Source organism: Myotis daubentonii, chromosome 4 (genome assembly GCF_963259705.1).
Source record: "Myotis daubentonii chromosome 4, mMyoDau2.1, whole genome shotgun sequence".
Lineage (NCBI taxonomy): Eukaryota > Metazoa > Chordata > Mammalia > Chiroptera > Vespertilionidae > Myotis > Myotis daubentonii.
The window spans coordinates 86,676,093-86,697,998 of record NC_081843.1 but is presented as its reverse complement, the minus strand read 5'-3'; the positions used below and the strand labels follow the sequence as shown (position 1 = coordinate 86,697,998).

Sequence of the window (21,906 nt, the reverse complement as noted above, 5' to 3'; positions counted from 1 at the left end):
GCGTGGGAGATGAGGAGGGGGGACAATCTGACTTAGAAGGGAAGGACAGAGAACTAGCTAAAGGATCAATAAAGGGTCTGTTACTGAACTTTACTATTGTTTTGTATTGTTTTTAAGATTGAGAGAGACCTGAATAGGGAAAGAGCCAGAAAAAAAAGAAGAGATTGAAGATATGAGAAAAAGAAAGGAAAATAGGTGAACCAACGACCTGGAGGTGCTGACAGGAGATAGGATTAAAAGCACAGATGTAGGGGGTAACTTAGAACAGAAAGGAAAAGGGACACATTATCTGCTGAGCCCGGAAGGAGAGAGAGAAGGATGGTTATGAAAGGCAACAGAGGATGTAGGCGCTGAGAAAGTCTTGACAATGAGTTTTTTCATTAAGCAACAAGTAAAATCATTTGCTAAAAGGTGATGAGCAGATGCTGGGTGAGGAGGCTTGAGAAGGGGAGAATGTCTGGAATAGGTACCAAGAGGTCTGAGAGAAAGCAAAGCAGGGATCAAGTGTCAAGTGACAGAGGGTCCAGTTGAGGTGAGTGATCTTGACTTTATTGGAATTTTAGCTTGTCAGTGATGTGGGATTCCCCTCATCACCCTACTCACTCACCTGAGAAGTTCAGGTAAAGAAGTGGAGAAGGCAGATGACTTGATTGAGTGTTGGGTGTTCCTCAAAATGTATAAGGAAAAACAGGATGGCAAAGAATTTGAGAGAGACCAACTGGGTGGGCAAGAACGAGAAGGAGAGGGTAGGAGGGGGGCTCATGCTTTATTTACCCATCTCCTTTGCAGCTAAACATGGCATATGGGTAAATTTGAGTCAAGGAGATGTAAAACAGAAGCATTATGTGGGATTTTTGGGAAGACTCTTTCAAAAGGAGGGGCTGTGCTATTTTTCCTCTCTTCCTCCATCCTGCTGCTGGAAATTTATGTGTGATGGCTAGAGGGCTCAGAGTCGTCTTGAACATGAAGGCAAAGCCCATAATCTAGGGATGATGAAGGAATTATCTCCACCCAGTAGCTGTGGGATTCTAATGATCTTAGAGCAGCCATACCAGCTCTGGACTGCCCACTCTGGGTCTGTTTTCTAGAAAAGAGAAAGAAACTTCTGTCTTGATTAAAGCATAAATTTCAGGTCTTTTACTAAATTCTAGCTATTAGTGTCTACATAGCAACTGGAGCACTTACACGGCCACCTTGGAAGAGAATGTTAACCCTCCATCATGTCATGCACACGCAGAGAAAATATTTGATAGTGACCAAAGGAGCTTTGATCTTCCAGGAGATTATAGATTGCTCTTGATTTGGTTGGACAGAAAACAATAGTCAAAGCCACATGGATGTTATTGTTTTTGCCGGTTACACCAACCAGTCAGTCTTCTTTGCACTTCTTATAAAGAAACGTATTAAAATTAATGACAACATTGACACCCAGGACTGCACATTTTCCTTGTCTTATACTCCCCGCCCCCCTCCCCGAAGGGTCAGAATTCTCCTCAGTCAGCATAAAAGCCTAGTAAATCACTTATATTGCGTTGTTTTAAAGTGACTTAACAGCTGTAGTGTTCAAGGGCAGCTGAATCATCTGCCAGGGTCACATGTGTTTCACATGTCAAGTAATGTATATGGGTTCCACTCCATCCAGGATTGTACGGAAAAAGACATTTGCAAACAAGTGACCTGAAGCCTTGTTTCCTAACAGCTGCTATGGTTTGAAGATAAGGGTTACTGTTGTAAACCATTTGAGTTTAGGACTATGTTTCCAATCACTCAAAAAAATTTTTATAAATCACAATGTTCATAGCAAGTTTCTGATCATAATGACTCTCAAGAAGTATTCAATCAGGATAAAAAGTAATGGTGTTTAATTGTAATTATCACAATGACCTGGTTCATGTGCAAGTGGGAAGAATGTGTTCTGGGTATAAAAACAACACCAACCAGCCAGATCTCACTCATTTATGGATAATAAAGAACATTACAAACTGTTGTACAAAAATACACAGAGGCAAAGAAGCATTGAACAGACTGTCAAACTACAGCAGGAAAGTAGGGGAGGGTTGGGGGAGTAAGAGATCAACCGAAGGACTTGCATGCATGCATATACGCACAACCAACAGACGCAAGACAGTGGGAGCAGGGACACAAGGGCAAGTGTGTGTGGGGGGTAAGGGAGGCCAGGGGGAGGTCAGTGGCGGGGGTGGGGGCGGAAGGAGACATATGTACTACTATTTGTAATACCTTAAACAATAAAATAATAAAATAAAATAAAGTAATAAAACACCAACCAAACTCATAATTAAGATGGAATCTAGTTAAATAGCTGAAGAGAGAGGACTTCAAGTAAGGAGACTTCACTAATACTTCGCCGTCTAATTCTTGCTCCAGGCAACACTGACTAGAAGCACAAGAGGTGACTCCGGGATGCTAATAACTTCCTTAACAAGCTGGAGTAATTGGTGTAATGGAGCCAGACTGATGGAACTGAGGGGATGACCTCAGTATTTAAAGGGTTTAGAAATAGAAAAACCTTTTTTTTTTAAAATCACATTTTAACTCAGAGCATAGTTAGAGAGTATCTGGTTCCAACAGAGAGAAAGAAAGGAGTATTGATTTTTGTGAGCAGCTTTAGCACTGGGTTCTCCTAATTAAAAAGATATAATTGGCTTTGAGTTCCTGAGTTCTCATAAAGTTGTTGGTATATGCTCTTCAAAGCCTAGGATTGGCCTCCCCATCTTGTTTATATTTACCAGTCCTGATGATCTTTCATGTGGGACATATGCTGGATAAAGATTGCTTCTGAACATTGAACTCCTCTCTGTAGGTTTCAAGGTTAGTTGGCTTTTGTAAGTAAAATAATAGTTACGTCCAAGTCGGAGGAGTACGTAGTGCAGACAGGCATAGACAGATACCCACTCTAGCTAAGTATGGGCTCCAGTCAAGCTGGAAAAGGTCTCTCAGCTCTGAGTCACTTATACAATTGAGTCCCTGAACATGTTTCTGTCACTAATATTTTGTTGCTCTAGGCAACCATCAAGTCCATGTGAAGACTTCTGCCAACTGGAGAGGATGACTAGCCAGAGGAGCCAGAATTTTCTTTTAACTCTCTGTTGAAAACTCAAAATAGCAAAAGTGTCAAGGGTATCTTCTAAAGATCCACATTGGGAAAAGTGGAATTCATACACTGACTTAATGTATCTTTTATCCACTTCTTAGAGAATTATAACTAAAGAAAATAAAGGCAATTCATCAAAAGCATGAATTAAAAAATAGTTAAACATTATGAAAGAGCTAGGTGGATCCTTACATATCATCTAATCCAATATCCTCATCTTATAGAAGAAAAATCAGGTTACGTTACTGACCAAAGGTTAAGCAGGAAGTTAGTGACAGAGCTGGAATTATAGCTTTGGTCCCCAAACCCTGATGTCATTGCTCTTCCTATAAATTTCATAAGCCCAGTGCCAGATGCAAAAATGAAGGAATGCTAATACATCACAAGTAATCACCTCTCTTTTGTAATAACAAATGGCCTTGGATGAAAACCGCCACTTTGCGGGGTGCTGGGAGCAATCCTGAGCCTCTGCGCCTAGGTGGTGATCATCCATTAACACACCGGTGTCAGTACAAAAGTCTGGCCAGGCAGGATTTGGAACTAACTCGAGAGTATCTGGAAAATGTTCCAGGTCCATCATTGCTTATTTTCTGAATTTGCTCTTTGCCTCCTCTGAATTCTTTAGACACTTAGACTCTGTGGCACAATCCTGAAGCTATCTAAGATGCTTGGTATCTTTTTCTTTATCTTGCCAAGTTCGTATTGGTGGGACTACGTTGTATTCACTTCTATTTTCCTGAAAGCCAAAGTACGAAGGTATAGTGTTTTTTGTTGACTGATTGACGAGGAATCGATATTAAATTTATTAGCTCTAGTAGAATGGTAACAACCTACTTATTCAGAGACTAATTATCCAGGAACTCATACTATTCCACACCAGCAAATAGGTGAAAAGAACCCCAGAACAGTTCAGTAAAGGCATTTAAATTGCCAGTTATGAAAACTGTCATGGGGATATAAAGTACAGCATAGGGAATATAGTCAATAACACTGTAATAACATGTGTGGTGTCAGACGGATACTGGACTTATCGGGATGATCACTTTGTAAGTTATAAAAATGTCTAGTCACTATGTTGTACATCTCAAACTAATATAATATTGTACAGCAACTATAATTGGAAAACATTTTAAAAGTTGTCATATGCATTAAAAATTCTAAAGCCCTGCCTCAGATATAAATCATCCCCAAACCCACTTTTATTGAATTAATTTGCTCTTCTTTTAGACTCAGTGAAATGGCCTGGTAATCTGATTTGCCAAAAAGAAAAAAAAAAGCAGCAGATCAGAAAGGATCCCGCTAAGGCCAGGTCCATCCATTAAAAATATCAAAGGTAACGATTGGGAGGAGCAGATGAGACATTAAAGTGCAGCAAAATTTGGGGATCTTTACTGTTGGGGAAATAAATCATGCACCATCACCTCCTGGGGGCGCCTGTGAACGGCAGAGAACTAGAAACGTGGATGTGAGTGGTGATGACCACCAGAATGACATTCAGTGCCCAGCTTTACGAGGTTAAGGAAGAGAATACCTTTCAAAATTTTCATTCCAAACTGTCAAAATAAGAACCTTGGTTTTCTAGAATATTTCACACATGGGACACTCTCTCCTTAAATAAAATATAGGTAATATAGGCATGGAGATAATCCAGCCTTATATTTCACACTGGAATCCAGGTATTGACATATTTTTATCCTATATATAATCCTATATGTACTACATCAAATACCAAGGATTTAAGGTTTCAGAGATTGTCAGAACCATTTTACATCCACTCAATGAAATCATTCAGTTAGCAGTTCCCAAATGCTTGCTACCCACCTGCCTTTCATCTCTTCCTCATGTACCAGATATCTAGCTATTTTGCTTGTGTAGGGCTGTCATTAGATTTTATTCTTGGACATTGCTATTGTCCTCTAACTGGTCTCTGACCTTTTAATGTTTTCTTCCTTCACTCTTTGAAATTTTTAGAAAGCTTCCCAGGTAATTCCAATAAACAGACACATTTGTGAACCACTACTCTAAATGCTTAGCACACCATTCATTTGACTCTTAATTACACCCTACAATGGAACTAATTCCTTTAATGGCAGACATCATATGCCTGTGATTTCTGAGCTTAGCTGCTCTTCAAAAAATAGTTGTCTTTTAATAAAGTCACTGTTAGTGAAAAGTATGATCCCTTCCATTTCCATTTTCTCCCTTCATTTATTGAACAATGATTTGTGAATTCTTAGGGGCCATTTCTTCCCCAAGACCTTCTGCTTCTTGCATTGGATCTCCAGCAAAGGGGTGCTAACATTTTCTCTGATCTTCTTTCTAGAGGTGCTGTACTTCTTTGCAAGGACACACAGTATCTACCCTTCTTTGAAGGTCTGATCTGGAAGCAGATTGGGCTACCTTTGCACAAATACATTTTAAATGTGTATGTGTGACTGCCCAAAATAACAATCCTTTAAACTTTACAGACCCTTCCATTAAATGATATCAAAACAATTCCACTTGTAAAGCCTTAGAAAGCTAGAGGACACAATATCCAATTGATATATAAATGGGGATTTACTGCATTGACTGTGCTGGTGGTTTGTTTGAAGTCGCCAAGCAATGGAAGATTTAAGCAGAGCCCTGGCCGGTTTGGCTCAGTGGATAGAGCGTCAGCCTGCGGACTAAAGGGTCCCAGGTTCGATTCCAGTCAAGGGCACATGCCTGGGTTTTGGGCTCAATCCCCAATGGGAGTATGTGCAATCCCCAGTGGGGGGCATGCAGGAGGCAGCTGATCAATGATTCTCTCTCATCATTGATGTTTCTATCTCTCTCTCCCTCTCCCTTCCTCTCTGAAATCAATATATATATATAGATATATAGATATGTATATATATGTAAATTTTCATATATATATGTATATGAAAATTTAAGCAGAGAAAACTGCTTTCTGCAAGTTATATCTGCAAATAGTGACATTTAAGTTGGAAAATCTTTAAGGGAAGCTAATTCTTTTCTTTTTTAAATTTTTGCTGTATTTTAGTTAGCAGTTTGCAGACACTTAATTTGTGTTCAGAAACAAATAATTCGCACCCTCCCCAAGCATTAGCTTTTATTTGATGTTCTAAAGTAAGGGAGCTCATTGGACAAAGTTAAATGGACTTTAAAAATCTAATTGATTTTTAAATGAACAAAATATGTCATGCAATTCTGTTTGATTCTTTTGGTTATTATTATTCAAATGTGTAGCCAAGTACCATGTTTTCTCCAAAAAATCTTACAAAACTAATCTTTTTCTGTTTTTCTCCTGGCTTCATTCACTCCTTTTCTTCACATTTTCATGAGCTCAAGACCACTAAGGTTCAGAGTGGAAACGGGAGCATTCCTATTTTCCCATATTTAAATCTCTTGTAAAGCAAATATTTGTTATAAGCAAAATGTTTCTGAGGAATGTTTATCAGACTAGGTTTTTATTTGGCTTTGTCCTAGAATATTAGTTTTTTATAATTTTTTAACCCCATTTCAATGGTTTCTTTGATGTCTTGTTTTGACCAGCTGCTGTGCTTTTTGTGGCTGTCCATTTACATCACTTTAAAAAATGGTACATAAGTGAAATTCGAACAAAATGAACAGTGCTTCCACATTGTTTCAAAATCAAACATGTTCCTAAGGAATCTGATTTGTGGCAGATGGAGAACAAAACCTTCCAGAGGGAGGGCTGTGAAATGAGTCTTAATTGCTTGCACATGAAAATATGGTGACTAAGATTGTGTGCACAATTAGGAATTTAAACATGGAGAAAAGAACTGACGTGGAACCAGGCAGACATTTTTGCAGGCGTAGCTAGTTTCTTGGGAACACAGACAATAGAAGACACATTAGTCAAGGAAAACAATGTTAAGAGAAATTTAGTTGTCTTTCCTTCATTCTTCCTTATGTCAGGCTTCCAACTCTAAAGATGATGCATTTGTCTCTAAAACTCACTGATGAGAGTGTCATAGTACACTCAAGGAACAAAAGGTTTATTAAAGAATTAGAATTTATTTTCTTAGTTCCTACTGTGCACCAGATACTACTAGGCTTGGTGTTTATTCATCTCACTTGGCCCTTATAATGACCCTCTGAAAGAGTTTTGTTACTACCTACATTTTACAGATGAGAAAACTGAGGTTCAGAGATGAGCCTGTCCAAACTCAAATGGCTAACAAGGGGAAGAGTCAGGATTCTCTGTACTGATTTAGTGAATTCAAAGCTCACCCTCTTAGAATGCCTACCTACTCCCCTGCGAAAAGACATGGACCTTTTCACAAAACTAACACTAAGGTTGGCTCTACTTTCAATTTCAAGTCAATAAAGCCTTCCCTTGCATTGGGTGACACAACATGGTGAGGATGGTGCTCAGGCCAGAGATGGCTAGGTCTGCTCAGGGCTGAGGTGACAGATACAGAGGCAGAGGCCAGGGCCTGCTACAGCTGTGGTTTAAGAAGTTTGTTCAGAGCATCGGGTGGGGAGTTCAGTGGTCAGGTCAGCGCCTTCGTGGCTCTGTAGGCAGCACCTGTAGGGGCAGCGAGGTCCTACCAGACCAGCTCTGCCCCAGTGTGGGCCACTCATTCTGGGTCCCATGGGAACCTTGGGATTGGGCCGTCCTCCTTACAATGACAGACTTTCCAAGTGAGTAGGTTGCCAAGTGTTTGACAGTGAACTTCCATTGATCTTCAGAGACTTAAATCCATCTCACCCCATTGATAAATCTAAATGCCTTTTCTTGGGACCTCTCCTTCAGGTTCTTTCTCCTTTAGAAACCTGCGCATTCCTGGAATGGAGGTATACGACGGTTCTAAGGGGCCTTTGATGAATGCCAGTGTGTGAATATTCAGTGAACCACCACATGAATTTAAAAACCCAACTCATTCACATACTGGGTGGGGGGGCTACTTATATGTTCTTCTCAGAAAGTTGAGAGGCTTCCAAAAAATCCGTCTTTTTCTATTATTCTGTATTCCTTAAAGAAAATCTAATTAGGTAGTGACTTATGCAGTGGTCGCCAACCTTTTGGACCTCACAGACCATCAGTGGTCCGCGGACCACTGGTTGCGACCTCTATATTAGAGCACCATTTATATTACTATTAAATGAAGACCATTTATATTACTATTAAATGAAGACGATAGGAGTGCAAATTATTCTTTGCTTTGATTCCTATATTTGTAAGTAAATCAGAAGCCATAGTTATGGCACCTGGTGTAGAACTAAGCATAAGGGAGTAATCAACAAATGTGTGTGGATCAAATAATCAGGCAGTCAAATCATTTTTGTGATTTGGAACTGAGTTCAAAGGGATACAGTAATGAACAGGTGCCATCCAGCATCCCTAAGAAATTAATATCACAAAGAGCAGTTTACTGAGAAATACATTAGCAAAATAAATAGTGTAGTGAGGCCAACCCTCTTATCTCACTATAACCCATAATTATTTTTGGCTCTTCAGTATTTATTTCCTCTTTTTAACAGCACCCTAGTTTCTTTCAGGAAATTACTTGGCATCTCCATTGGATAATTCTAATAATAGCAGAGCCCACAATGATCAAGTGCTTACTCTGTGTCGTGTATTGTGCTTAGTTTTTCATATATCCTCACAAATGATATTCATGAACTCCTATGAGATAGTTACTATTATTATGTCCACTTCAAAAACAAGGGACTTGAGGATTCTGAAAGTTTAAATGAATTAAGCAGAAATATCTGTAAGTGGCAGAGCTAGAATGTGAGTGCACATAATCTGGCCCCATAATTTAGGCTCTTGCTACTACATTATGTTATACAGTCTGGCAGAACAGCCAGGAGCCCTGCTCTCCTTTAGCCAGGACCTAAAACCCAAACTAGACACATTACACCCCTTCATTGGAATTTGGCTCTTAAACAAATTAACAAAGAGATTAAAAACAATTGCAGGGATCACTAGATTGCTCCTACTATGAGGCTTTCCCCTTAATTTTTGCCTTTCTGGTTCTCTAAAGATTCATAGACTCTGACCCTCAGCATCTCCACTAATTCTCAGATAACTGGAAATTTTTCCAATATTTTCCCATTAAATTCCATTTTGCTTATGTTAGCAGAGCTGGTTTTGATCCTGTAATCAGGGGATCATTGCTGATAGACCATTATCTAAGTAAAGGTGATGAGCAAGCCTTGGAGAGAATGATAGGGAATCCTCAAAGAACAGGGTGCTGTGCCCAGTCATAATTTAACAGACTCAGTGAGAGATAATGTGTGACAAAATGCCAGGCTAATTTCCTCTGCTGCCCTTTCTGTTGAAATGGTGAGGGCTTGGACATACTGGCCTTCTCCTTCATCTCCGGCACCCCAGCACTTCTGTAAATAGAACCTGATGGTGAGGGTCTGTAGAAACAAACATTCTGAGGTGTGGCTAAAGGAAAAAAAAATATTCCTACAGACCATTCCCCCCACAAACTGATTAGCATTCAGACCAACCATGAAACTGCAGATGAAGCTCTCTCCTTCACAGTGTCACCTGGGAAGATGTATATATTTAGTCCATATGTTGCCATAACTCTAACAATCCTAGGACACTCTTGGAATTGCCTTCCGAGTCCATGTTATACTTCTTTCAAGTGCCTCAAAAGTCTTACCCCATGGAACGGATTCATTCCTAGAATTAGCCTCACTCTGGGTAATCCAACATCCTGTTTGGTGACTAAGGTTGATAAGCATATTGAAAATAATATTTTTGGTCAAAAGTGAAGTGTTATAGTAAGCCAATGAGATGTTTTTTTCTTGTATGGCATGTAAGTTGCCTCTAAGGCCATTTCCAGAATGCTTTCAGCAAGGGCAACAGGGCTAAGAAATACAGTTTACAAACAGGAGTACTTTGAGCGTAAAAATAATTTAATAACACAATAACCTATTGAAAGTTTTATAATGCTTATCAAAATATAAAGCACTTTTCACCTACCTATTAACAAAAGCTAATGTTTATTATTACCAGACATTGTGCCTAGTTTTTTTTAATACAGATTATATAATGTAATTCCTCAGAATTAGAAAGGTATTTTTATTATTATTCACCTCATTTTAACGGAAAAGACTCAGGACATAGAGTAACTTGTCTAAGGTCACAAAGTGGGTGAGCAGAGAGCCAACAACAAAACCCAGATCTCCTGACTTCCAAGCCCTGCTCTTCCTCCTCTACATAGGTTCTGACGTATACAACATCAAGCAAATCAAACTTACAACAGTTTGGATTAAAAAAAAACAACCTTCAGGAAGAGTAAACCTAGGGCTATTTTATATATAATTTCAGTTAAATAGCGCAGCCAGTGCACAAAGACTTAAGGGGCAACTCACCTATTCCACAACCTACCTGTCTTTTTCTATGTCCCTCCTTGGTGATTGGAAAATATTAGTTCTTTCACTATTCTCAGTCCTCTACTTTCTCATGCTGGTAAACTTTCCCTATGTTCCCGAATTGGTTCCCCAGTCCCTTTCCAGTCTCTAAGCTAAAACCAGTGTAGACAGCTTCCCGCATCCTCTAGAAAAAAGACCCTACTCTATCCCATTTCTTCCTGCTTCCCTTATTTTATCTACTCATTTACTCATTCATTTATGAACCCTCTGTTTTCTATTTACTTAATGCTTTTTGACATTTAGTAGAACACATTTTCTCTTTCTAAATTCCATGAACCTCTAGAATAATGGTTCTCAAGCCTAGTGGAGGTGTTTTATGCTTCATTGGGTCCTCAGAGTCGAAGCATAGTCTTTCACGTTGCTGGAGACGGAATAAATGAAGAAGCCAACTCAGGAGGGTCAATTCAGTGGGCAATATGCAAATGTCAGAAACACAGCAGGAAAAGGTCATAAGCACCCATTTGTGTTGCCAGGCTCATAGAATACAGTGACCTAGAAATATGTCAAGAGTGCCAACAGTGCCAAAAAAGAACCACAAAAAAGAGAGAGAAGATGGCACACTCAAAATCGCTAGCTATATAGACATCAGAAATACCTAGAGGAGATAGTTAGGGAGTAGAGAGCTGGGAATTTCATCACTAGAAATGGTACCCAAGAAAAACAGAACAGAGATGAAGAGCCTATGGTAAGACCAAACACAGATGATGAACATCACCACTGGATGGAAACTGGTAGTTCAGGGTTAGCAGTGAGTGGTCCTGGAGGCCAGGTGAGTGCACAGGTTTAAACGCTGCTTTACCCTCAGCCTTCTGACACACTAGCCTCACCAGGAGGTTACAGTTTGATTCCCCGTCAGGGCACATGCCCAGGTTGTGGGCTCAATCCCCAGTGTGGGGCGTGCAGGAGACAACTGATCCATGATTCTCTCTCATCATTGATGTTTCTATCTATCCCTCTCCCTTCCTCTCTGAAATCAATAAAGATATATTTAAAAAATAAAATAAAAGCAGAACAAAGTATCACATCTAAAAAAAAGAGATTATGTAGGTAGTCTTTAGTACATATCAAATATCAGAAAATGTTACTTTTTGTTAATATTAATATTAATAATATGTCCAACCAATTTTTAAAGTATTCTCTGAGAAAGTAGAAGAAAGGATGCTGTGAGTGAACTTCCCATTTATTCATAGAATTAAACAATTCAGGACAACATTTAACCAGTAACATTTGGGAAATAGGACCCAAAGGAATTTTCATTGTTTTGCCCCATCATAGTCTTATATTTCTGAGTATACCTAGAATATCTTACAAGGCATACATAGATGGAAAGCACTTCGTGGATAAAGGGAGTAACTTAAGAATGCAGCTTTTGTTGTTGTTTTTTTTGTTTTAAACAAGGAGACTTGGTAATGTGTCTAAGAAGACAAAAAGAACACAGTTACTAAACCTAACATTTCCCAAACTCACTCCCACCCCCATACACAAACATGGACACGATACTTCATTTTCTTCCAGGAGAGCAGCAAGCTGCTCTAACTAAAATCTTGTGTACACTTTGAGAGATAACAGCAATGCCGGCTCAGATGATGACGACCATGATGACGAGCATTGCACAGATAATAATATCACCTTGTATTCTCTTCCACTAATTGCAGAACACTTCCCACATTATCTTGCCTACCCTAAACAGTGATTTTCCAACAAAGTACCAGCGATTCAATGGCAACTCTGTACACGGCAGTACTCTCATCTACTTTATTCAATATTCTATTATACTCCCAAATGTGGCCGATCATGGTTCACCTGGGAGAACTTGTTAATAATATACACTCTGAGCCTTGCCCAAAGATTCTCTTCTGGACTGCCTGGAAATCTGTCTTTCTATGTTTGTTTTCAAGCATCCCTTGATCAGGCAGGTTTAGGAAATAAGGCCCTTATTTTAAGTCAGGGTAATGGGGAAGGAATACTGGCTGACATGAACTTTAGTAACATTAGGATCCTCTATTTTCATGGAAGTTTTTCTGACGTTGGAGGATAATAGAGCAGTCATGTCATAGGCTCAATAATCAATAGATAGAGTACTGCCCTATTTAAAGGATATTATTATTTGAAAATACAATCAGTTTTTTACTGTGGGACCCTAATGTTGAAATACACTAGGCAGTGTCTCATTAGTACATTTTTTCTCTTTTTTAATTTTATTTTGTTGTTTAAAGTATTACAGATAGTAGTATATATGTCTCCTTCCCTCCCCCCCTCCAACCCCCAATTGACCTTCCCCTGGCCTCCCCTACCCACTGGCACTTGCCCTCACCCTACCCCTCCAGAGTACCTTTTTCTTTAAAAAATATTTTTATTGATTTCAGAGAGGAAGAGAGAGCATGAGAGAGACAGAAACATCAATGATGAGAGAGAATCATTGATTGGCTGCCTCCTGCACGCCCCCTACTGGAGATCGAGCCCACAACCCAGGCATGTGCCCTGACTGGGAATTGGACCATGACCTCCTGGTTCATAGGTTGACACTCAACCACTGAGCCACACCAGCAGGGCATTAGTACCTTTTTCTAGGTAAAAAGAGGTAAACAGACCACTGAGACCTGAGAAATCCTTACATGTTTGTCATTACGTACATTCTGTGTAAAATGGTAAAGCTATTTACCTTTGTTAATTATTAGTCAATATCTAAAAATGTCTTAAATTAATTTCTGACATTTCTCAGCAATATTTTTTTCTGATATATCTCTTTGGTCAAGGGAATCAAAGGCAAACAATAAACAAATGGGACTATGTCAAACTGAAAAGTTTTTGCACAGCAAAGGAAACCATCAACAAAATGAAAAGACAACCACTGAATGGGAGGACATATTCACTAATGATACATCCAATAAGGGGTTAATATCCAAAATTTATAAAGACCTCATATAACAACACCAAAAAAACAAACAATCCAATTTAAAAATGGGCACAGGACCTGAATAGATACTTCTCCAAAGAGGACATACAGATGGCCAATAGACATATAAAAAGATGCTCCATGCCACTAATCATCAGAGAAATGCAAATTAAAAACATAAGAGACACCACCCCACACTTGTCAGAATGGCTATCAACAATAAAGCAACTAACAAGTGTGGGTGAGGATGTGGAGAAAAGGGAACCCTAGTGCACTGTTGGTGGAAATGCAGATTGGTGCAGCCAATATGGAAAACAGTATGGATGTTCCTCAAAAAGTTAAATTGTAACTGTCTTATGACTCAGTGATTCTACTTCTGGGTATATATCTGAAGACACCCAAAACACTACTTTAAAAGAATATACGCAGCCTATGTTCATTGCAGCGTTATTAACAATAGACAAGACATGGAAGCAGCCAAGTGCCCATCAAATCTGGTCCTTTTGCATATTATGGGGTATAATTCAGCTTATCTAAATAAAAGTATAGGAAGGTAAAACAAGTTTGCCAAACTCCATGCACTTAAACAACTCTTTTAGTTCAATGTTTTTCCTTGAAAAGCCTTTTTAAGGAGGGGATTTTTTAAAAAGTAATTTACTTTGGCTTAAAAATTTTTAAACACTCGAAGGTCATTAAATGTACTAAGTATAAAAGTAAAACAAGAAAAATCTCCAAAACAGTCAATGTATAAACCAGTCACATACACAAACTTTATTAATTTTTTATTAAAGCTACTCAACATAATGTGTACTCAGCATTTTGCAATCACATTCCTAAAGAAGATACTGAGCACTCATTCTCTGCAATTATTAAAGAGGTGCCACAATCTTTGCTCTCATTAAAAGAAAAAATAAAGAACTAACCAATGAAGCTAGTGCCTGATAGTGGTTGATAAAGAGGGTGAGACTTCTGTGGCAAAGGCTTGGTCTCCATCATCCACCTTGTACTGTTCCAACACATTTTAGTTCAGTGTGTCCTCAGACCCTACATATATTTCTCATCTAGATCCCTTTTGCCTTCTTTATGTGGCTCCTGCTTTCAACTATATCTACATCTATATATCTATATCTATCTATATCTATCTATATCTATATCTATATCTATATCTATATCTATATCTATATCTATACCTATACCTATATCCACATCTATATCTACATCTATATCTTTTTTTATATTACATACACTACTTGTTTTTATTACATACATACACACAGTTTTAAGAGGCAGACCTATATAAGGTTATGGTGTTATCATTATTGTCACCATAAAACAGATGCTGAGTGTCCTTTCTTTCATAAGCTCAGCGTATTAAATGACTATTCCAGATAATTGCTCCAGGTAAATAGCGTTGTTGTTTTTTCCCCTTTGTTAGATTGTAGGAACCACTTTGTGCTTTAGGAGAACAATATACAAGATTAAGTTTCTTCTCATATTTTGACTAGTCTTATTCAGTAGTTTACTTTTTAAATGCTCTACTTACCAACTGACTGAGTTCTATTAAAAATTCATTTTTAAGGAGTTATGAATATTCAGGGTAAGAACATATGGAGTGGAGCCACACACCAAACTATTTTGGGTCTAAAACTACTTTTGTGTTGATTTATGCTCGTCCTTCATCACATGTCTCCCTCTACAGGTAAAAGTAGGTAATTGTACTCATTTTAATGGCTTGGAGTGAACTTTTACTTTCTGATGTCAAAAGCCAAAAGTCTTTTGCCTTGGGCTGCAAATCTTTATTTGCCTGAGGACTTCTAGGTGAGAATAAATGGATAAAATCAAAACAGCTCTAAATATAAAGACCTATCTAGTGAGAAGAGATACCATATTTTCTAATTTTCAGGTCTATGTAGAAAATCCCAATCTAGTGCTCAGAAACTAGTGACCTTTAGTATTTCTTTTAGTTTCTCCAAAACATACACTTCTATGGTGGGTCTGAAGGCTAACCTAATTTGATGGATGACTTTGCAGAGGTGTGAGAAGGTCCCTGGACTTAGAAAAAGGAATCCTATGTGTATTCCTAACTCTGCCTCTAAGTAACATTTTCTCTCACCAGGCCTCAGTATTCTCATCTTTAAAATAGAGAAGCTTAAATAAAGGTTCTCTGACTTGCACTCTTATGTGAAAATTCTCAATTTCAAAATACTTCCATAGAGCAATGGAAAATATGGAAATTAGCAACATTGAAAATTGGTATTGTGAAAACATGACAATGTTTCATGAGGCGGCTTTTCTTAAGTAAACATTATTTAAACATGAAATGCTCAAAATGACTAATTGTGCCCAAAGAGACATGACTATACTTCCCCCCCAAAACAGCACAATGCAGATATGGCTTTGGCATCTCTCTCTCTGCTGCCCTCTCATGTTTCAACACACCCTTTAGTTCTGTTAGTCACAGCCCGGGGACCTGTGCAGGTGAGGCTGCTGTAATGCAGGGGTTCCTACACATGCTGCCATGGCTGCTTGAAAACAAAATCATAAATGAAATGTACTGGAAAGCTGACACACCATCAATGCCCTCCTCCTCTACTATATCAGTTTTGAAATTAACGTTAGGAACACAAGAAGTCAGGCACAGAGTAGGGTTGTAGGAAGAAACGAAGAGACACTTGGTGAGTTACTCAGAGCTTCTGAGCTCTGCTCTTCATCCAACTTCTCTCCAACTCCTGCAGCAGCACAGAGACCTAGAGACTCATATCTCCAGTCCTCAAATGAGCAGGGAAAGCAAATGAGGAAGACGGGGTTTACACTCAAGCTCCAAACGGCACACACCATCTTTGTCCTAAATCACACTAAAGAACAGAATAGCTATTTAATAGTAAGACTCTGTTATGAATGTATTTATATTTGGAAGCTTTAATGTAAAAGAAGTTGTTAAATCATTCTACAGCTATGTATTTATCTGTTGTGCATGGAAATAAACAAACTGTTGCGGGACTGAAATGCTTTAACCCTGATGATATACAATGAAACTTTCCTCGCTTTACACATGTCAAATGGAATAACCTCAATGGGGAAAAAAGGTATTCTAAGTGCCAAGGGATTGAAGCTTTAGAAAACAGACATATGTACATAGTCAACATTCTTCACTCTTCTTTTTAAAAAATCAAGGAGTTGGTCTATAGAAAAGTTATGGAGTTATTTTTTTCCTTCAAAGAGCTGTGACCCAAAAGTAAGTTGTTAAGTTTTGAAAATAATCCTGAACAACAGTTGGTCATCCATATCATAAAGACACCAGTGTTGGTGGCTGTGGTGAGAGGAAGGGACCCAGCGCTGGCAACAGTAGGAGGCCCCATTACGGACAGGCACACAGGAAGTGTTTCCATCTTGACCATTTGGGGCAGCGGCCTCCATAATTTTTACTCTTAGGACCCGCAATCTTGTCTTTCTCTCATTCTTCCCTGTATTTCTTCCATCTCTGATGTATTGAATGCTCACTCTGTGAAGCGCGGAACTAAGTGCATCCCATCTGTGAACTCATTTAATTTAGCAACAACTGGAAGACATACAGTCACCAATTTATAAATGCGGAAACAGAGAAAGGGTGTGTAACCCGCCGGGGCCACACAGCTATCATGATAGAGGCTGGTTCGAATTCTGGACGGGCAGAGCACTCACAGTGCACAACCTTCGGGCATCAGGGATGTTCCGTAAAGTTGCTCTCCAGGGGCACCCTGAACCTGGGTACCACAGCAGCCTTTTGGACCAGTCACGAACTTAACTCTATGCTACACTGTTCCTCTAGCCCCTAAACAAAATGTCTAAGAAGGCCAAGTTCATCTTAAGGGGTGTCCCACTGGCTGTTTTTAACACCCTTCCCTGCCCTTCCTAGGACAAGTGCAAAGGTAGAGCTGGGTTCCAACACCAGGGGCGTAACGTGGCGGTAGGACCTGAGCAGTCAGCTGCCGAGGGAAGGAGTTCACAAGCACCACCTTTTCTGTGTGTCTCAAGTCTCCCATCAAAGTCTCAGCCACTATTATTATCATTATTCATGTTTTCAGGAGCCCGCGTTTTCAGAATGGGCTCAGACAGGGGAACCCTCCCTTGCTGTGGCCCTCATTCCTGCCCCCACCCCCGTCCACCTTCCTTCGCACGTGGGTTTGCTACATTTGGGCCCTTCCATTCTCCAGTCAGTTAATGCTGCTGTGCTTTGTGATGAACACAGCTGGACTAGACAGCTATGGCAGTTTATTGGCTTCCCTTCCTAGATCAGACATTTCTTTTTTAAAAAAAAAAAATATTTTATTGATTTTTTTACAGAGAGGAAGGAAGGAGGATAGAGAGTTAGAAACATCAATGAGAGAGAAACATCGATCAGCTGCCTCCTGTACACCCCCTACTGGGGATGTGCCTGCAACCAAGGTACATGCCCTTGACCAGAATCGAACCTGGGACCTTTCAGTCCGCAGGCCGACGCTCTACCCACTGAGCCAAACCGGTTAGGGAGATCAGATATTTCTATAGTTCCACTGTCCCTAGGCACCAGGCCAGGAGCTTGTGGGTACAAATTAGGCCATATTGGCCTTAATTCCCAGATTTTGGTAACTCACAGTTTTAGTAATTCACAGTTACTAAATTGTAGTAACTCACAACGCCCTCTGGCATTGCCCCTGTGCCTCCATACCATGTAAACATTCCATGAGGTCTCTCACACGTGTTTAAAACCAAGTCTGTGCCCTTTGGAGTGCAGCTACTCTCCCTTTAACCAGTGCCAAGCAACTGCCAGGGCAGTGGACAGCTGACTTGACCATTAAGTACCCACCACCTCTTGTTGGGCACAACAGTCTCCAATGCTACCTGCAGCTGCTCCTCTGGGAGGATGCTCCAGTGGGATGCCTCATGTGTGACCTCAAACTACAAAAGATCTCAGGGACCAAAATAGCACTGCATTATGCTTATAACACAATGTTGGAGTCTTGCTTATTCCAAAAACAACAGGGGTGGGGAGGAGGGTTTGCCCCTCTTCATACGGGTCAGAACTAGTGCCCAGAACTGGGGACAAGGTTCTATGTAGTGTCTCTCACTAGAGGCCCCAGGCACATGCTCACACAAGCCTAGCCTGCTCATCCCTTAACATAGATCATGGATAGAAACAAAGGGTCTAGTTCTAATATGGCCTAATTTGTACCCACAAGCTCCTGGCCTGGGGCTTCGGGACAGTGGGACTATAGAAATATCTGATCGCCCTAACCATTTTGGCTTAGTGGGTAGAGCGTCGGCCTGTGGACTGAAGGGTCCCAGGTTCGATTCTGGTCAAGGGCATGTACCTTGGTTGCAGGCACATCCCCAGTAGGGGGTGTACAGGAGGCAGCTGATCAAAATATCTGACCTAGTTCAAATGTAAGCTAACTGACATTTAATTTGGGTTTTTGAAGAAGAAGAAATCTGTTACTCAAAGAATGTTAATACACAGGAATTTCAGTTATTGTTCATCTCTTGATGACTGTCGAGAACAACAGTGGTGAACCAGATGTCTACTACGAAATGACAGTTGAAAGTCATCACCAATAAAAATCTTGAAATAAACATGGAAAAGAGAACCAATAATTTAATATTCACTGAACACAAGTCTCATTCGAAAAGACATTCAGGAAAAACCAACTTTAATTAGTGCTTCAGAATCAACTCTGATGTAAAAATCACTAACAAGCCAGGTTGAAAAGTGCTGACCGGACACTCACTATAACTTAATAAGCCGCTCCTCAGCGTATTATGAGTTGGAGTCCAAGCGAGACACTTGAAGCAAATGAAATATTGGTCTATTTTAGATAATATGTTAATTTTCTTCTGGTAATAATTTTAGAAAACATAGGTTTTCTTTCCTAGTCAATTATAATAATGAATCAATTGGGGTTTCAAGAAATGATTAAATGAATTCAATTCGATTTCAGGCTCAGTAAAATGAGACCATTTGTTCTGTTTCGGTTCAGTTGAGGTCAAGTCCCATGTCTAAAATAGACTAACAGGAATCGGGATAATTTTATTTTTCTGCCCTTGATGTCCCTCATACTTCTTTCCACTTTTCTTCCCCAACGTCTGCTCTGGTGATTCCATTGAACTTTTCTATATTGTATAATTCTTCTTCTCACTCCTCCCAAACTGAATTTATTCTCAACTCTCTGGGTCCAAATCAGGGGCCACTGGCAGGGTGTTCTTCCTACACACAACGGGGTTAATGACGAACCAGCAGGCTACCTTTTATTTATGCTTTCACTTGCATTAGACCAAGCTACCAAATATTAACATCACACTGACAACAAAAAACTGGCAATAACATGGCCAACATTTTGAAGGAAATGCTATATCTCAAAATATATATGCCCAGAGCAATGCTAAATGTAGTACAAACTCACATTTAAACAGTTTAAAAAAGTGGTATATCAGTGAAGATTTTCCAAGTAATAGTTCCAATGGACAGTTTGTGAGATCAATGAGAGAAATGATATATAGAGAATAAAGGATTAATTTCTTTAAAATTCTACAATTGCTGTATAAAATTGGTGTTAATATTATGTTGAATCTTGGGAAATATGGTTTCTTCCTCTACATGAGAAGAGTAAGCTCCCAGATCTTTCTTACCTGTTATGGTGGCTTTGTTGATGGACGGTTGATTGCACATGGGTGATCTTCTGACAAAGAGAGAAAAATACAAAGCAGTCAATATGGGCTGCTGTTGACTTGGTGACTCTCTGAGTCATTCCAGATATGCCATTTTAACTTACAGGATTATTTTTGTTAGGACATGCAAATAAAGATTTCTCTTCAGACTACGCAGTGGAGTGCCAAGGTGCCCTTTGACCTAGAGCTCAGATCACACATGTCCAAAAAAGAAAAAGAAAACCCACCAGTTACATCTCATAGTTACAGACTTTGGGGTAAATAAAGCTGATGTAAATGTCACAGGCACATGACAGAAGAGGAAGTTCTTATTGGTTGACTGTATTCAATTATGCCAGGGCTCACAGAGCAAACACAGACTTTCTGAATTTGAAAAAGCAGTCAATATACAATTGGTTTCCCTAATACAGTGTTAAAAAGTTTTTATTTTTGGCATTCATGTTTATGATTGCTTATACATTATCAGAAGTCAATATACTCCTTGTAAACTATATTACAATTAGTGAAGCTACTTAAACTTTTTCCTTTCTATTTTCTTATATTGAGAAACATCTCTGATAATGTTTGTTAGAGAGCAATATGAATGATTTGTGCAAATAGGTGCTATAGAAACTTTAGAAATACTATAAACTAAATGTACTTAAGCAGATTCTATCTTGTATTCTCTAATTTTTTAGAACTTTGCCAAATTCCACAAGATGATTATGAATCCCTTAAGGTAATAAAACCATACTATTTGATTAGCCTGCATTCCCTACAGAGCCCAGTCTGATGTATGCAGTATTCAACCAGTGCTTAATAAATTATGTTGAAAAGAATAACAGTTATAGAATGTCCATTAAGTTTTTGAAACATAACTTTATAAAATTATTACATAAAACTGAAGCTTTCAAGCCTGGCTAGTGTGGTACAGTGGTTGAGCATTGACCCATGCACCAAGAGGTTGCTGGTTCGATTCCCGGTCAGGGCATATGCCCAGGTTGTGGGCTTGATCTCCCCATAGGGGGCATGGAGGAGGCAGCTGACTGATGTTTCTCTCTTATCAATGTTTCTATTTCTCTCTCCCTCTCGCTTCCTCTCTGAAATTTATAATATATGTGCATTATATGTGTATATATATGTGTGTATGTAATATATATATATATATATATATATATATATATATATATATATATATATATAATTAGATGTCCGATGAACAAAAATTTCTGCACTGGGGGGGAGGGGTCCCTCAGCCCAGCCTGTGCCCTCTTGCAGTCTGGGACCCCTCAGGGGATGTCCACCTGCTGGCTTAGGCCCTCTCCCTGGGGAATTGGGCCAAAGCTGATACTCAGATATTCCTCTGGCAGCCTGGGAGCCCTCGGGGGATGTCCACTTGCCAGTGGGGAGCAGGCCTAAGCTGCAGTCCTAAGCTGAGGAGGTGGGAGAGGCTCCTGCCACCACCATTGTGCTGGCAGCCATCAGCCTGGCTTGTGGCTGAGCAGAGCTCCCCCTGTGGGAGCGCATTGACCACCAGGGGGCAGCTCCTGCATTGAGCATCTGTCCCCTGGTGGTCAGTGTGTGTCATAGTGACCAGTCATTCCCAGTCGTTCTGCTGTTAGGGTCAATTTGCATATTACCCTTTTATTATATAGACTATATATGTAATATATATATATTTTAAATGAAGCTTTCAAAATATAGTTATCTTAATTAAAAAAAAAGATACATGTAAGAATGTCTGAAAAATTTTTGGTTGGTTTTTGGGAATTATTTTTTGTACTTCTGTTAGTGGTTAACACTTAATAAGCACTTCATGTGTGTCAGACAC

General features: G+C 39.5%; 1 protein-coding gene across 7 annotated transcripts in view; it reads right to left on the bottom strand.

Annotated features, from left to right (window-relative positions):
- PDE4D (phosphodiesterase 4D) overlaps positions 1-21,906 on the bottom strand; it is a 657,725-nt gene that overhangs the window by 151,627 nt on the left and 484,192 nt on the right. For 6 of the 7 annotated variants that reach the window (XM_059694587.1, XM_059694588.1, XM_059694586.1 and 3 more), the window contains exon 5: positions 20,058-20,107. In XM_059694587.1, coding sequence (XP_059550570.1) covers positions 20,058-20,107 — 50 coding nt within the window. Of the gene's footprint in view, positions 1-2,233; positions 3,849-20,057; positions 20,108-21,906 lie in introns of those variants that run through there. The other variant, XM_059694589.1, reaches the window with a different exon arrangement.